This window comes from Manihot esculenta, chromosome 18 (genome assembly GCF_001659605.2).
Source record: "Manihot esculenta cultivar AM560-2 chromosome 18, M.esculenta_v8, whole genome shotgun sequence".
NCBI lineage: Eukaryota > Viridiplantae > Streptophyta > Magnoliopsida > Malpighiales > Euphorbiaceae > Manihot > Manihot esculenta.
The window spans coordinates 4,316,051-4,328,224 of NC_035178.2; the positions used below are offsets into that span (position 1 = coordinate 4,316,051).

Consider the following 12,174-nt stretch of genomic DNA (forward strand, 5'->3'; position numbering starts at 1 on the left):
GTCATAATTCCCATAAACTGGTATTGTTTCATTTAATTTATATGGATCGACTTTCTTTTAATTTATAACCAAAAATGAGCCCAAGAACCTTCCAATTTGACAGCATAATATTGAACATTTATGGTTGGATAATAATCCTTTCATGAAAGCTGTTTTGCTGACTAATTATGCTTATTCTATTTACCTTTGGAATATGGAATAAATAAATCTCTATTTAGTTGTGTAAGAATCAATTTTTTAGCTGTTTACCCACTGCAAATACTATGAGAAATAGCAAGTGTTAGATTTATGATTGATAATCTTTGTAGAATTTGGGGAGACCTTTCTTAATTAGAGATGATATATATATATATTTTATTCTTTTAAGTCATTGTATGAAAAATATGACAATATAAAAATATTCTAAATAAATTATTATAAATTTTTTTAAAATTAAAATTATCAATTTATTTTTATTAATTTAAATTAATGAACATGTGTGATGGAAGTCATAATAAAGTGGCGAGGCAAATATTATTTAATACTAATTTGGTAAAAATATTAAATTTATCTTAAATTATCTATTAGGACTTAAAAATATTAAATTTCAATTTTTTAGTTAAATGGATCATAAACTGATCATATATGTCCGAATATACTAATAAATTGAGTAATTCGTAGTTAAAGTTTTCAAATTATGATAAGTAATAATTTTTTATTTAACTTTTTAGCGATAATTGAAGATAAATTTAAAAAAAAAAATTAATATTTTTTTATTTTCTCATAACTGGAGGCGAAATTTGGCCTTCTAGGCGCTCTAAATTATACGTTTCTGGTGTGAGTTAGTACATGTCAGATTCCCTCTTCTCTCTAATCTGACATCTCACGCTTCTCGTTCGTTCTGTCTTCGTCTCGCGCGATTTCTTTCGCCAAAGAACTCAATTTTACATATCTCTCTCTTTCTCGGACCAAACACTGTCGTTCAAAAGGCGGTTCAAGAAAATTACATAGTCAAGAGAAACCGTACCTATGATTTTAGGGTTTCGAATTGCGTTTTCCTCGAGGGCAATCGTTGAAAATTAGTGTTGCTGTAGCATTAATAATATGGGAGGCCAAGATAGTAGTCGAGATAAGGACAATCCATGGCAGTCGGCAAACAAACCCTATCAAGGGAAAGCAGAGGATATGAAGCTTTGGGGAATACTTATCTTCGGTATAATTGGCGCCACTGCTACCACTTTCGCTGTGAGTTTCTATTTCTCTTCTTTGCTTCTTTTTTTTTTTTTTTTTTTTTTTAATTCAAATTGGTTGCTAAATGTATGTATTTATGGGGAAATTTTGTTGTTTATCGTATGATGTTATCTAAATTCTTATTGGCAATCACAATCAGAAAGAGAATGATTAAAATTAGAGTTATATGTTCTGCAATGATTATGTTGATACTGGGTGTTTGGTATGTGATTGTATTTTGCATATACTCCTACATGCATAAGCTTACCTAGGCCAAAGATTCCATGTTCCTGATTTTCCTATTATGGAATTATGGTTCGTATAGTGAATGAAATAAGGATGGTTCGGAATACGAATGAACTGAGGATGGTTTAACCTTCTTAGAAGTTATCAACAACTACATATCCCTTGGGCCATATTCATTTGAGTTTACCTCCTCAATCTATGCTAGCCATTTTAGATCTCATGAAAGCTGTAATGTGGACTAATTTTTAATGCCGCTAAAGTTTGAAAATGTGCATTAATTCTTTGGGTTCTGAGAAAGTAGATTTAATTGTTGGTGAACCAGCTCTGTTAGAGAACACCATTTGATGGCTGTAGCAATCTGGCAGGTTGGTCAGCTGCAGATGACTTTTGAATGGTTTAATACTCAGGTATACAATTATTTATAAATGCTTGGCCTTGTTGTGTTGTAATCACTATTGACCTAACATGATATTTTTCTTGTCCTAAAGGCCAATTATAATATCAAGCTAATTTAGCTACCAACAAAGCAGTTAGGATTATGGTTGATGGCATTGCATAAAGTACACAAATTTGCATTATTTTGTTGTTTCTAAATCAAAGGAGCATATAGATCCATGTGCACACGTCTGTAAATGTAAGAATGGTCAAATGCATGGACTATAGGAATAATGTGGAATATCAATTTCTTGATTGCATCCTGTGACTAACACCTTCTTATTTATTATACAAACCACTAATGCTTTACGGCCTTTTTGTATAATTTTTTTGCAACTCATTTTCATGTTTAATATCATCTCTAGTGTGATAATTTTAAGAAACTATCAGGTTTGATATCTCAAAACCAAAAAGGCTTGCAAGAATTTCAGTTTGAGTATTCAATATGCTTAACCCTATATGTGGTGGAAAACAGTCTGTCTTTATAGTTTATATATATTTAGTCAACACATTGCTTTTTGTATGCCATTTTGCCAGTCTGATTGCATATGCAATTGCACTTTATAGATAAAACGGTCACAATCATCATGGAAAGGAGGGACTGGCGGTTCTTTTCGGTCAAGTTTTCAGGAGGAAGCATGGAAAAGGTATAATCGACGAATGCAAGAGGAATATGAAGAGGAAATGGAGAGAGTAGTGAGTTTTCTCTCTTCATTTATAGCTCAGTTGTGTTTAGTAAAAAAGTCTGTAGAATTTATAAAATTATTATTTTTTATTTAGCTCATTCTCCATGCCTTCTGTCATGTCTTTACAAGTTTTGGATCACAATATGTTTTTACTTGATTTATTTGGAGGGCAAGACCTTTATTCACGATTCACTCTTACTCTTTACTGCCCTAACATGGTTAACTAATGGTTCTCACTAAACTCTTAAAAGATAGTATAGTTTTGACATGGTAAAATGACAACCTTTTGAAAGTCTTCCACTTACTTTTCCATGATACATGTTGGACTTCTGTTGATGAATCTTATATCCTATTATCCTTTTGTGTTTTCTACATTGTGCTATAAGCATTGCTAAAACCCAGCCTTATGGTGTCAAACATCTTAAACTTGCAATAATCTGATGGTCTGTACTTGGTTATGTGTTTCTTACTTGTATTTGATTGTCTAATATGCTACCATATTATTCTTTGTAGGAACGAATAAGGCGCATGCAAAGCGTGTTCAACCGAGAGAGGAACAAGTACAAGAGAAGCTATGAAAGCTGGAGGGAAAATGGTCCAGGTGCATATCATCAGCATTTTCAGCGAGATGATTGGTATTGGAAGGCTGATGCATCATCCTTCAGAGAGCAGAGGACTAACTTTAGGACTCCAAGAGAGAGTGCAAGCTACCCTTTGTCACATCATTACTCAGTTCTGGGCCTTGATAGGTAATGCTACTTCACCAATGCTTGATTGCAATCCACATCTATTATATTCTCTTTTTCTTTTTCTAGTTTGCCCATTAACACTATTCAGATGCATAGCTCCTAGACTATTAGAAAGAATTGGAATACTACACATATTGGTTGGAACATGAGGATATATTAATCTCTGAAGAGTAAGATCTTGATAGGCAAATTTTAGGAAAGCTATTTTCTGATGTCATATCCTTCAATTCTATCCTATTATTTTGGGGGCTTTTATTGGCTAATAGAAGGATTGGAACCTTGGATCATGCATATTAAAGAGGTTTTTTTTTTTTTATCGATTTCTCCATCATGGCATGATCTTGCCCTTTGTTGTTTAGACCTGTAATAATTACAAAGCTATATGTTGGTGTCTTTATAAAGGATAGAGAAAGTTCCATGTTCAAATGCTTTTAATTGATATTGAAATGTTTCAGTAACTTAATTCTAAATGATTTAGCACCTTTGCTATGAGAAAAGGATGGTTGGAGTTCATGTTTGTATCTTTTACGTATTTTAGAAAAAGGAAAAAGAGAGGAGTTCGAGTGACAGTTGTTAGCTTTGGAAGAGGAAAAGTTGTTATAATAGAATTAGTGGACGGAGGATCACTATTCTTGTATAAATAAGAACAGTAGCTTCGCATGGGAACATGAAGAATGAATAATAAGGGACTCCTTTCTTTCTCTCCATTCTCTTCTTACCTGATTCTCTATTCTTTCTATTCTAATGTCATATGAACCTTCTTTCTCTCGTCTAATCTTCTCTTCTCTATTACAAAACCTAACAATTTGGTATCATAGCTGTGATACGAGCGTTGGAATTCTGAATCTGGGGGTAGCTGGGGAAAAAATGACTAGATTTGAAGCTGTCAACATGGAATTGAGAATGGTGGAATTGGAGGATCATACTAGGGCTCTGCGAGAGAACGCGAAGAAGGATAAACGGGAGCTGAGGGAAGAAATTAAACAGAGCGCAATTGAGACTAGAAATGCTATTCTAGAGGAATTGCGATCTATGTTTGGAGTAGGATCCTCGGTAAAGGCAAAGGTGTTGAGGAGGAAAGTAGCGAAGGGGTCAGAAACCTTGCTATATCTGTGGGACTTCATGCAGTAGGCCTTGGAGGCAAAGGAATTCTTCCGAGCTCCAAATGGTCATGCTGAAGGACCATAATGCCTAAAATCAAATTGGTTTCATTTGATGGGAAAGAACCTCGGGCTTGGGTACGGAAATGTATCAAGTACTTTGAGATCTATGGGACTGTGAGGGAACAAAGCGTAGCCATAGCTAGTTTATTCTTGATGGATAGGGCAGATTCATGGCATCACTGTTGGGTTAAGGAAAAGGGGGAACACTGTTGAGGAGGATTTTGAGAGAGATCTGTTGTAGGTTCGGGGAGAATACCTTGGAGGATGTGGCAGAGGAGATTATGAAAATTAGGCAAGAAGATTCAGATGAGATTAGAAGATAAAGAATAGGGAATCAGATGAGAAGAGAATGGAGAGAAAGAAAGCAGAGTCTTATTATTCATTCTTCATGTTCCCATGCAGAGCTACTGTTCTTATTTATACAAGAATAGTGACCCTCTCTCCACTAATTTTGTTGTAACAGCCTTTCCCCCTCCGAAGCTAACAACTCACAGCTGTCACTTGAGCTCCTTTCTTTTTCTTTTTTCTGAAATACGTAACCCTATCCCTCAGACAAAATCATTAATAGGAAGATTATGACTTTTCCTTAATATCATGGACCTATTAAGATGCATTGTTGATTTTTCTTGGTACTAGTTTTTCTCACTTCATTAACATGCATTCGAGTAATTATCCAGCACATAGATAGCAGTTGGGACTGACATCCTAACTTTTCTTCTTGCACAACAGATCCAGAAAAACACCATATACAGAAGCTGAGATTAAGGTATTTACTCTAGTATGTTCTCTTCTGCATTAATGTTAGGTTCATGGTCAGACTTAACAATTGATATTTTCAAACAGCTAGTGTTGCATCTTTGATTGACCTTCTGTAACAAATTGCTGACCTTTCACTGCTTTGTGCACTTGAGACAATGCTTACTCATCCAGCTAAACATATCTGCAATGATGTTATTTGTTTTTGGCATGCTGGTGATACAAGCATGATTAAGATAGATAGGTCTAATCATTGTTAAGGAATAGGACATCTGAAGGCATAGATCTGTTAAGCCTAATTCATGGAGATACATGCAACTTCATTTTGTTTTATCTGTTTTCCCTGCATTTGAGACCATGATCATCTTATATAGGTTGCAGTGATATCAATATGCCAGACTAGCCACCCCAGAAAGAGAGAGAGAGAGAGAGAGAGAGTGTGTGTGGGATTCTTCTCCCCTCCCCCTCTCTTGTTCAATGATCTCATTAAAAATTGTCTGGCTTTTCTGTTTATGTGTTAGAATTGCAATTCAATAATTTCTTAAACATGATTTTTTAAATTTTCTTGGCCTCCTTACACTGAGATTTTTATGCCTACAGAAGGCATTCAGGGTGAAGGCAAAGGAGTTCCATCCAGATCAGAACCAAGATAATAAAGGTTAGATATTTTTTTCCGATTCTTGTTATAATCTTGTGAATAGAGGCCATAGCTTTGAAGCGGAAAAAATGTATTCTATTGATTCAACGTTGGTGCAGAGGCTGCCGAGGCAAAGTTCAAAGAGGTAATGATATCCTACGAGGCTATTAAGCAAGAAAGGAAGGACCTGAAATCATGAACTGTCCATCGGACTGCTAGAGGAATTGCCCAGGACTGTAAACCGTGAGAGTTTTCTTTTCTGATGAAAATTCAATTCACTGCGAATTAATTTTGGGGCGAATTAATGTTGTATTAATAGGTTCATATTGAGAGCGAGGGAGAGAGATTTTTACCCTTTTTTTGGGGGGAACAAAAGATCTAGATATGAAGTAAGGGCCATAATGTAATTATGCATGCAGAGCCCTGCTGATATGTGTTTTGACCTATTTTCTAGGAATTATCTAAAAGTATAATTCGTCATGTTCGAACATTGAACAAATTACATGAATAATTAAAAAAATTATTTATATAATAAACACTCGTAAAATGATAGTTCCGGAGTTTTTCTTTGATTTATTGCTTGTATATCGTGCGGATTGGAGATTTCTTTTTTCCACTTTCTTTCTGTGCATGGGATGTTTTTGACGCAATAAGGTAGACGATTTTAGGCGTTGCATCACACCCCCTCGCCCCCCTTTTTCTTTTTTACTAATAAAAACAGATTTTATTTCCTTTGACTAATGAAAACAGATTTTTTGTGTATTTTATGTTATAAAAAAGAATTAGCTATAAAACTATTAGAAAATTTTTATATTGAAATTATATTTAAAATATTTATTATATAAATATTACGTTATAATAGTCCCGTTTAGACAAATGATTTTTAGGATAATTACTTTCAACTCTGCTATGGGAGCGTGCTCGATAAGCATAAAAGGCAAATGCTATACTCGTTCTCATTTAAGGTTTCTAGTTTCTTACCAAACTTATATATTTCAAGCTTAGAGTAATATTTTACAGACATGTAGAAGCAAACAGCGTTCTAAAAACTAATGTTTATGATAATTCACAATTCTTTGAGAATACAATGCAGCTGCCTTGGACAGCAGTATCTTCCATTTCCTTGTGCAGTTAATTGTGTTTAATGGGAGGAGCTCTATAATATGCTGGAACAGTTGCAGGAAAGAACACTTGTCTAACTCCTTCTGCCTTAATAATGGGGAAGATGATTCCAGATGCTCCCTGTATCCAATAGTATCTTACACTTTAGTATTCATGATTTCATATGCAGACAGTAACATTGCAAAATGGTAAAAAAGAAAGAGACACACCGAAACCAATCTAGCTCCAATCCAGATGCGCTGAGGGGAAGGGAATGGCAGTAACAAACGCCCCACGCCATAAATTGCTACAGCAAAGAAATGGAGGACCAAGGTCAATGGACGAGGGTTTAAGCCTGAAAGCAAAGAGACTGGTCCTGTTGAGAATATGCCTCCAAGACTCAAATAATCAAAGCAGGCCTGGCGCATTTCCTTCCTTGCTTCATCAGGTGAAGCACTAAACACCTTGTACAGGGCACCTGCCAATGTATTGATTGTAGATGCCACAGGCTGCAGTGATAACACAAAAGATATAATGAGTTGACTGTATATCATGGAATCTTATCTTCACCTGAAGAAAGTTCCACGACCAACTTTGGCCTTAATTCTCATAACAATCAAACGTCATAGTTTATTCTCCATGCAAGAAGTTCTTCCTATATGCATGCCACCAGCTAGAGGCAGTCCAAGAAAAAGAAGCATACACTACTCCAGTTGTAGCAGCATCAAAACACGCTTATGAACATAATTTACCTTACGTAAGGTATAGAAGGATTCAAGATATCTGCAGAGCGTAGGAGCATCATGTAGGTCTCGCAAAGGCTTCAGAAGATCCCGCAGCACAACAATGTCAGATAGTGCCACAGTCATTCCTCCTCCAGTTAGAGGATGCCGCATGTTGAATGCATCACCCATCAATAAAGCACCAGGGGTAGGATAGGGAGAAGCTGGCATACTTCTGTTTGGCATTGTCCTAATGTTTCCCCTATCAACAGCAGCTACAAAAGAACTGTATATTTCTGGGGGTACCTGCAATATACATTTCATGAGGTCAGTCCAAGACACCTTCAAACATACATAAAAGATAGCAACATTTTTTTCAGATTGGATGTAGATAAATATATGAAAAGGGCAGGAAGAAAAAGGGCTAAATTATATACCTGAGGAGCCACCACATTCTTCAAATAATTAGCCATTTCACCACTTGAAATAGAAGGGACCTTCTGACCAGGTACATCAACAAGACAGCGAACTTCCGTAGTACTGATAGGATAGAATAAAATTGGGGAAGGGTCTGCTAGTATAACGTGCCCATGATTTGCATATGGAAGTTGACAATTCTCTAGGACCAAACCAACAAAACAAGAGGGCACATCCACCTGCAAAATGTAATTAGGACGCCATTTTACTTTCTATATATAGTGCTTGTACAGAAGTAATTCAATAATTCGTAGTAAAACAATCACTAACATCCAACAAGATCACAAGTCATCACCTTAGGGTTGCAAAGAGAGCGACGCAAATTGGAGAAACAGCCATCACAGACGATTGTCAAAGGCGCATAAGCTGTAAGCTCTTCACCAGTTTTTGTTTTGTACAACACACCTTTAATTGTCCCTTTTTCTTCAAGTAGAGAAGTGACAGTTCCTTGTTCCAATTGTACGCTAAAAGAAAAGGTAACAATGTATAATTACTGGTAAATATGGTTCTCTAACGATCATAATGTGAAACTAAATAACACATGGATCCTCACCATAGGCACATACAGACGTCAACGACTTCCTAATGCCTACCTATGAAATGATTATTTTAGAGACGCGTTAAGAAATAGTTGTGCATACATCATCTTGAGAGCCAGTCAAATGTCAAGAGGCATTAGCACATTTGTTCATCTATAGTGGGTGGAGAGACATACTTAGGAAGGGATGCAGCTTTTTCCCGCATCCTCTGAATAAAACGGCCATTGTGAAAGCTCCTCCCTGCAACATCTGAGTGAAACTTTTCCAAAGGATAAGCAAGTTGTGTATGTTTTCCATCCTTGAAAAGAGCATAACCGAACACTCTTTGTGCATCAATTTCCTCCACACAATCTATAGTATAAAATTTGATACAGTTCCATTAGCAACATAGTCTGACTGTAATTGAATATAGGCAATAGGTGTCACTAACTCTAATATCAGCAAATTCAAGATCAACACAAACTAGTAGCATTAAAAAAATTCTGCAGATATGCAACACACCTTCAAGTCCTAACTCAATTAACTTTAGGTAGCCCCCTGGTTGTAGCAATTCACCAACAATTCTGTCGGGTTCAGTTAAGTCTCTTTCAATAACATGCACTCGGCGCCCATCCTGTTTTTCAAAATAACATAATTAACTTATTGAAACAACTAGCACTTATCCTAATAGAAGGATTTATCTTAATCCTGAAGCATAGACAACCAATCATGGCCTAAATAATAGGTAAAAACAAAACTTTCAAAAGATGAAAACTCATGCAAAGTAGCCCTCTATTTAATGAGCACAAAACATAATTTATATGTAATAGGAGAATATTACATATTCCCATCAATCAGGAGAATTATAATAAGTTAAATCCCCAATAATTAAGCAGTTGTATTTTGATTAAATTATAGATAAAGAACTTAAAAGCAATCCCTACAATTTAAAGAGAGAGCATTTTATGGAGTCGTCCACTTCATGTCTTGCCTGTTAGCTGATAATACTAATAATTAGATAGGTGGGTTAAGGCAGAACAAACAAATGCTATGCAACCAAGTAAAAAAAATTTATAAATAATAATAACATTGGACCATGGATGACAAGTCTTTTAACAACTAATTTTCATATGCTCATCTTGTCCTACCCAATCGTTAATTCTAAAGTGATGCCATATAACGAAGATAATGGCTAAGGCTGTAGAGATATAAAACTATTTCTAGACCATAAAAAATAATCTGTTCTCAAAAAATAAAAAGGGAATCTAACCATGGTAGCAGAAAAATTTATAATAAATCTGCATGCGTTCAAAAAGTCAAGAAACATTAAATCCAATCCAGTTAGTTACCATGGACTCTAGTCTCTGCAAGTTAAAATCAAATCCAGTTTCATCTTAGAACACCTAAATAATATCCTTCATCTAAACTACGAACAGAGAATACAAGGGGAAAAATCAAAAGGAAAAGGAAAACCACTATTGATATGTACACAGCAGAGTATACAAACATGAACTACCTGCAGCTCATAAGCCAAAAAAAAAAAAAAAGAACAACTGCTAAATTTTGTATAACTTGTAAGCCATGCAGGCAAACCATATCAAATTTCTAAAAGAAAACAAAAATAACTAAACACTTCTCCTCTGCTACCGAGAAAATGCAGCGTAAAAAAAAAGGCTGAAACAGGAAAAAACAAAATCACCTTGCCAAGGGTATGAGCGAGAGCAGAGCCAGCAACGCCGGCGCCTACGATGATAACGTCAACATGACAGTCGTCATCGGATCTGCGTTCTCCATTTGTAGCGGGGATAGTCTTGACGGAATCGCTTCTCTGCTCCGAAAATGCTCGTCTATTATTCTCCTCCTCTCGCCTCACTACCAAATAAACCATGTAGTAGAAAGCGAAAAGCCCCAGGACGGAGGCCAAGATCCATCCTAGCAAGTAATGGTCCGCCATTTTCATTTTAAGATCCGATTGAAAGCAGACACGGCGGCGGAGAGGCGTTTCAAGCTCTCTCTCCCTCCCTGGATTTCCCTATCTGGTGGTGGTTTTGCTTTGGTAGCTAGAGTAGAAAGCTTCGCTGGCAATGGCTTTTTTTTCTCGTGTTAAAAGATATAGTTAACCGAGAGAGCACGAGAACCCTCCCCAACGGAGCACTCCTTTTATAGAGAAACAGAAAGTCTCACTCCCAAGAGTGTACAGAGAATCACCACCATAACTCAACAGAAGACACGTCTCACTGCTAACGTGCGCCTCCTGGGTAATTTGCTTAATATCAAATTTAACTATACAGCAGCTTGAAAATATTAAATTTCATCAATTAATTTAAATTTATTTCTAAATTATTATTATTATTATTATTATTAATAAAATATTAAAAAAACAAATAAATGTACACACTTAAATTATTGTCCTTTAATGGACATTTTTAAATAAATTTAAATTAAAATATGAAATATATTTTTTTCAATTTAAATTTAAATTTAAATTTAAATAAAAATATATATATAAAAAATACTTTTATAATTAAAAAAATATTAATTAATTATCATATTTTTAAAGTTTACCCATCTACTTACTATATTATACAAGACTGTTTATGTAGTACGAACTGTTATATTATATAATTACTTTCTAGCTGGAATGGTGAGATATACATTACATTTACATTATTAAATCAATCAAATATTCAATATTAATTAAAAAAAACATTTTATAACGCGAAAATACTCAATTATGGAATTTTTTTATATATATACAGGATTAACCCAAATCTGATCAAGCATAAATGCAAAATTTTGAATGACCAATAGTCATAACGATATGTCCAAATCAAATATTAATTGCTTGAATTGGTTAATAGTTGGGGAATAACAATGAAATTAATTATACAATTAAAATGTTAGGTCAGAATATGAAGGATAATAATTTAAATAAATAAATATGAGATGGTCAGATAATTAAAGCCAATGGGTTGTTGAAAATATTAGGTGATAAGAAGATTTGAGAAAGGAAATTTTTCAGTATGTGAATATTACCTAATGATTTGTTATCAACTTTGACGTGGACACTCTTATTTTGTCAACCGTGTGGATGCGATTTGCTCTGTAAAATATGAAGGTCAGCTCTGCGTTTGCCCTGCTAGTTAGGGAAATGAGCATTTGATTAACCAAATTAAATTAAATTGGACTTTTTATTATGTATTTAAAAAAAAAACTTAGAATCATTAATCAAATCAAATTAAAAATGCAAAATATATATTTTATCAAAGTAAATAGTATAATAATATAATATGTTCATAATAATTATTTGTAAGAAAATAATAGGTATATTTTCATTATTAATAATACTGTAAATAAATAATTTTATTAAAATAATTTGGATTTTATTAATTTGATGCGGATTATGATGGAGTATTGCAGACTTCTAATGCAAGTGGGGGATGCATGGTAATGATGATTAAATTAATATTAAGAA

The 12,174-nt window shown here is 34.5% G+C and overlaps 2 protein-coding genes across 4 annotated transcripts; one reads left to right on the forward strand and one right to left on the reverse strand.

The window, feature by feature from the left end:
* Nucleotides 1-753: 753 nt before the first annotated feature.
* Nucleotides 754-6,457, forward strand: LOC110606938. 3 transcript variants are annotated; one of them, XM_021745953.2, is made up of 7 exons: nucleotides 754-1,224; nucleotides 1,821-1,862; nucleotides 2,458-2,586; nucleotides 3,090-3,325; nucleotides 5,218-5,254; nucleotides 5,845-5,902; nucleotides 6,001-6,457. In XM_021745953.2, the coding sequence occupies exons 1-7, from the start codon at nucleotides 1,084-1,086 to the stop codon at nucleotides 6,078-6,080; spliced, it is 723 nt and encodes a 240-aa protein (XP_021601645.1). In that variant the 5' UTR covers nucleotides 754-1,083; the 3' UTR covers nucleotides 6,081-6,457. The 3 variants fall into 3 exon arrangements, with proteins under 3 accessions (XP_021601645.1, XP_021601647.1, XP_021601646.1); XM_021745955.2 differs by having other exon boundaries at nucleotides 756-1,224; nucleotides 1,778-1,862; XM_021745954.2 differs by lacking the exon at nucleotides 1,821-1,862 and having other exon boundaries at nucleotides 761-1,224.
* Nucleotides 6,458-6,812: 355 nt separating this feature from the next.
* Nucleotides 6,813-10,882, reverse strand: LOC110606759 (squalene monooxygenase SE1). The gene is made up of 8 exons (XM_021745735.2): nucleotides 10,399-10,882; nucleotides 9,222-9,333; nucleotides 8,897-9,071; nucleotides 8,477-8,645; nucleotides 8,142-8,360; nucleotides 7,735-8,010; nucleotides 7,213-7,491; nucleotides 6,813-7,123 (listed from the first exon to the last, which is right to left on the reverse strand). The coding sequence occupies exons 1-8, from the start codon at nucleotides 10,657-10,659 to the stop codon at nucleotides 7,013-7,015; spliced, it is 1,602 nt and encodes a 533-aa protein (XP_021601427.1). The 5' UTR covers nucleotides 10,660-10,882; the 3' UTR covers nucleotides 6,813-7,012.
* Between the last annotated feature and the right edge of the window lie 1,292 nt (nucleotides 10,883-12,174).

Excerpts from the sequence above, each read along its gene's own strand:
- LOC110606759 (XM_021745735.2), bottom strand. The coding sequence starts at position 10,659 with ATGAAAATGGCGGACCATTACTTGCTAGGATGGATCTTGGCCTCCGTC. Across the intron at positions 8,361-8,476 it reads GCTCTCTTTGCAACCCTAAG|GTGGATGTGCCCTCTTGTTT; the intron begins GTGATGACTTGT and ends TACATTTTGCAG. Across the intron at positions 7,492-7,734 it reads CCTTCTATACCTTACGTAAG|CCTGTGGCATCTACAATCAA; the intron begins GTAAATTATGTT and ends TTATCACTGCAG.
- LOC110606938 (XM_021745953.2), top strand. The coding sequence starts at position 1,084 with ATGGGAGGCCAAGATAGTAGTCGAGATAAGGACAATCCATGGCAGTCG. Across the intron at positions 1,225-1,820 it reads CCACTGCTACCACTTTCGCT|GTTGGTCAGCTGCAGATGAC; the intron begins GTGAGTTTCTAT and ends GCAATCTGGCAG. Across the intron at positions 2,587-3,089 it reads AAGAGGAAATGGAGAGAGTA|GAACGAATAAGGCGCATGCA; the intron begins GTGAGTTTTCTC and ends TATTCTTTGTAG.